This window comes from Tursiops truncatus, chromosome 10 (assembly GCF_011762595.2).
Source record: "Tursiops truncatus isolate mTurTru1 chromosome 10, mTurTru1.mat.Y, whole genome shotgun sequence".
Taxonomy (NCBI): domain Eukaryota; kingdom Metazoa; phylum Chordata; class Mammalia; order Artiodactyla; family Delphinidae; genus Tursiops; species Tursiops truncatus.
This window is the reverse complement of record NC_047043.1, coordinates 10,057,529-10,062,178: the sequence shown is the minus strand read 5'-3', so window position 1 is coordinate 10,062,178 and position 4,650 is coordinate 10,057,529. Positions and strand designations below refer to the sequence as shown.

At 48.8% G+C, this 4,650-nt stretch overlaps 1 protein-coding gene across 8 annotated transcripts in view; it reads right to left on the bottom strand.

The window, feature by feature from the left end:
- The window catches only part of LOC101331229 (phosphatase and actin regulator 1), a 303,689-nt gene that overhangs the window by 3,727 nt on the left and 295,312 nt on the right, over window positions 1-4,650 (bottom strand). For all 8 annotated transcript variants that reach the window (XM_073810338.1, XM_073810336.1, XM_073810339.1 and 5 more), the window contains one exon: window positions 4,471-4,532. In XM_073810338.1, coding sequence (XP_073666439.1) covers window positions 4,471-4,532 — 62 coding nt within the window. The remainder of the gene's footprint in view (window positions 1-4,470; window positions 4,533-4,650) is intronic.

The window sequence follows — 4,650 nt, the reverse complement described above, 5'->3', positions numbered from 1 at the left end:
CTGCGGGACGGAGAGATGGATGTGGTCAGCCTATGACGTTTAGATCACTTGGTCCATCCGTGAATTTATAGGTGGGAAGGCGAGGTCCAGAGAGGCAGCTGATGCATCACACACACGTGAGGGGCAGGGCCCAGGGGACACAGGGCTCCTGATTCCTGGACTTCTCCAGGGCTCTGTGAGGGAGTTTACTAACTCCTGAGCTGCCTCCAGGCCTATTCAGCCGGACAGCCAGGCTGTCTCTTAATAACACTGCAGCGTCTCGCTCTGTACACGCGGGGTGTCTGTGCATGGGTGTGGGTCTTCCCATGTCTGTCCTACCTTTCCCATCAGGTGACAGAAACCTTACACAACAGTTTTTTTTTTTTTTGCGGTACGCGGGCCTCTCACTGTTGTGGCCTCTCCCATTGCGGAGCACAGGCTCCAGACGCGCAGGCTCAGCGGCCATGGCTCACGGGCCCAGCCGCTCCGCGGCATATGGGATCTTCCCGGACCGGGGCACGAAGCCGTGTCCCCTGCATCGGCAGGCGGACTCAACCACTGCGCCACCAGGGAAGCCCAACACACAACAGTTTTATATTCTCGATTTGTGAATCCACATCTGTGTGTTAAATTTAGTGCTCTCTGCAAGATAGGTTTGTAATACTTTCTGGGTATGTGTCTTAGACACAAAGAAAGTGTATGTGCAAACGGTATGCAAACTCCGGGGTGTGCAGGAATGAGAGTATGTTGGTTTATGAGGTCAGGGAGACCCTACCCCTCAACAGCTCAAATGAAAGGCGAGTCCACAAAGGCAGACCTAGCCCGCGTTGATGCCGAAGAAGACTCGGACGGGCCCTTTGGATAGGTCTGTGGTGAAGGAAGGAAACAAGTGAATTATTCAACCAACTCCCAGTGTTACCCGCTAGCATCCTTCCTTTGTACTTTAACAACATAAGGCTGACATTTCTATTATCTCTTCCTGTCACCAGATTTATTTCTTCTGGAGCAACACAGTTGCTCTCTCTTTAGGATGCTGTCAATTCATGTTCAACCGATGTTAGTTAAAAGCAATTTTTCTCTAAGCCCTAGGCTGTATTTAATTCTATTCACAGAAGATGCAGTCAAATAGAATCTTACCACAAAGGCCTACAAAACAAACACACGCAAGTGAATCCAAACCAGCCCGGCTGTTTTGACTGTGTATCACGCAGCTGCCGTACACCTTGGCTGGCGCCAGAGTGTCCCAGCTTGCTACCAACCGGAAGAGCATCATTAGATGACTGCCTGGCTGGTGCCGAGCAGAATGGTGACAGCTACTGCGAGGCTCCGGACAGGACCAAAGCAGCCTGCGGGTCCCCCTTGGCCAAGGGAGGAAAAACCTGGGGCTCAGAGGCCTACTGGGCTGTGGCACTGGTCACCTGTCTAGACGCTGTGTAGCTCCCCCGCTCAGAGTGGCTGCAGTCTGTCCCGAGGTGGCCCTGGTTTTCCCGGGACAGGGCATTTTGGCATCAGCTGTGCCCCGTCACAGGAAACCAGAGGTTTCCCATGCTCTATGGTTAGGGGTGCTGTAAACAAAACTGGTGGCCTATCCTGACTCCAAGATGTGAGTGCAGGGCGCTCTGTACTGTCATTAGAGTACGTAGGCATTTACCGTAATACCACAAGGCATGAAGACTTCTACTCCAAGCCCCAGTTTGTGTTTCTAAGGACTTACCAGCTCGCCCTGGGGTGTTAGACAAACAGTACTATTTTCTCAGTATGCCATGACAGGAGAAAGGTTGTTAAAGTCGGAATTTCTAATTTCAATTTCTCACAGTCATGATGTGGATTCTATTAATAGCCTGTCTATGTAGAGTCGAGTGAACAGAAACCTAGAGGTTGGCTCTGAAGGTGAGGGGCTATTCTTCATGCCTGAGTCTGGTGGGGATTGGACACGACCTCTCCAGATCAATAAGAGACCGGGCCCAAGTGCCACCAGGGAGTGAGTGAGAAGGACGCCGAGTTCTCCTGCCGGGAGAACCACTGCCCGGACTCTGCTGTGAGCCAGGGCTCACACCCCTGGCCACACGGGGCTCAGGAGAGGTGCCTTTGGCTCCTGGATGGCTCTAGCCCTTGGGGTGCGTGAACCCAACTTCCTTGCCTGGACACTAAGGAAATTATCTTTGCAGCCAAAGTTGGTTTTCTGCGGATGCTGGGCTGGAAGAAGGGGTGGGGTGCAGAGGTGGGTAGCGTTATGTTTCCATCTACAGCAGCAATAATATCGTTTGCAACCAATTACTCAACAAAAGGGTACGTTGAGACCCCAATTCCACTATTAATACAACCTGACCCAGGTACATTCCTTCCCTCCTTTCCTTCCTCCCTTCCAGCCATCCTCCCTCCAATACTTCTTCCCATTCATCCATCCAGCCAGCCAGCTAGCGAGTTTTTGGAAGTGGGAAGCAGGCATTTATCCCAAGATAAAGCATGGAAATTTTAGGTTAGTCTCAATTTGGCTGAAGAAAATGCCTGGTCTGTGGCTCTCAGCATCTGCTACTGTGTTTTATTTTTCTCAGTGTCTTAAATAGAACGATACTGAGGAAATCCTCGGGCTGAGGGTAAGTGAAGAGCATCCCCCACCACTGGCTTCTGGTCTTGGTGTGATACAGGCTCCCGAGGAACAGAACGTGCCCAGAGCCAGGAGGCGACATGGATTCCCTACCTGCTGGCACGCTCCACATCTCTGTTCACAAAACCAGATGTGAACGCTGCTTCTGGTCTCTCCCTCATAAACAGTTTATCCCTTCACTCAGGCTCATTATTTCTAATTCCCCAAGCCAGTCCCAGGGGAGGCAAATGCTGAAATTACAAGGCAGTTTTCCTGGGAGAAGGAAAGAGAGGTAACCAGGGGGAGGAAGAGGCATTTATCGATAGACTTGAGGACCTGCAGAAACCCCACCCCTAGCATTACCCCTCCCGGGGCAGATGGGTGTGGGAGGAGACCCTCTTCTCTCGCCCCGTCCTGCCAAACTATGCAATTAGTCAAGCTTTCCCTTGCAAAATCGAATGCTCTTTTTAAAGAGATGAGAATTAGGTGCATGTCCAGATCTTTCCCTATTACCAGTTTTTAGCAAGAAACCCTAAAGTTTAGGAGAATTTTGGGGTCCCAGCAATCAAGTCCAATGAACTTTATGAAAATCTGATTAAACATTTTTTCTGAATGTCTAGACCTTTCTCTATCAGAAACGAGGGGTCATCAGCAGTCTCCTTTTGATAACCTCATCATTTCAAAGACACACTTAGAATAATGCATCTCCCCCGGTCCCCCTCACTACTCAGTCTCAGGAAAAGGGATGCCCTGCGTCCAAAGGCTGGGTGGTCTTAAGGATGTAAGAGTCAGACCTTGACTGGAGTGAGGGCACCTGGATGAAGTGAGGGCCCTTAGCTCTTGTTCGAGTTTCCCACCAGGGGACACCAGCCCATCAGCGGCTTGTCAGGCCCTTGCTTATCCTACTCCCTTTAATTGGGATGGTGTCTGGCTTGTCACCGTATGTCTGGGATGCTCTAAGGGCAAGAGCGTGTTGAGAAACACAAATCATCACCTGAATAATTGGTACGATATTTCAGGATCTCTGAATTTCTTCCTTTGCATAATATTTCTAGGGAGAAAAATCCATTAACAAACCTTCAGAAAATTAATTTTAATGGGTCTCTTAACTGTCTCTAAGCTTTGAGTATCTTTCTCTCAAGATGGTCACTGTAGGAGGCTGATGAAAAACACTCTAGTCAGACAGAATATAGTAGTACACCTTCTGTGTCATTAATTAAAGCTGTCAACATCCTCCAAGAGTAGCCTCAAATAAGAGTTTATTATCAAAGAGGCCACTCGTAGAATTAGATCCACTTGGGTCTCCATGACATTGCCAAGCCATCTACTTTGGGGGTTAAAAACATATAAAAATTCTAGCTTTCTGACTTTTATCTAAGTGCTTTTCAAACATCTTCATTAGATTTATCAATACTTTTGGCATTTTCCTAATTCAGTAATTCAAATCGGATTTAGCATAATAAACTCAAATAGTTCTTAGGTAACAGTCAGGAAGAGTACCAGCGGAGACAAGGAAAACTCGCACTTTCCCAGGGTCATAGCAAATAACTGATACATTTGAACTTGTGATTTTGATAATGAATTTCCAGTTGCCTCATGGGGTTACAGTGAATTTTTAAAAACAAAATATTCACTGTACCTGCAGATAGAATGCACCTGACATCAAGTTGCTTGGGGGTAGGCCAGTGTCACCAGCCAAAAGGACTGAGGGTCATGAAGCTGAGTGGACCACTGGCCCCTGGAGAGGTCCTGGAGAGTCCAGAGAGCCGCATGCCCTGACACCCGAGGAATGGAACCATTAATGTCACTTCCAATGGGCCAGGCAGCTGCAAGGCCAACACAGGGCACAGCAGGGGAGGGTGGCCCCCTGTCCCGCCCCAGCTCGGCATGGAGAATCGTCTCACCTTCCGAGTTAATCTCCTCTTGATCTCTCGTTTCTCCTCTTGTTCCTCTTGTTCATTCCGGGCTGAAAGAAACATTTAAGACGCTTTAGATTTTGGTAGCAGTGTCGCACAAAGGTGCAAGCTCTGCAGGTTCTAGGCCAAGCAGCTCAGTTTTTTTTTTTTTTTTTGCGGTACACGGGC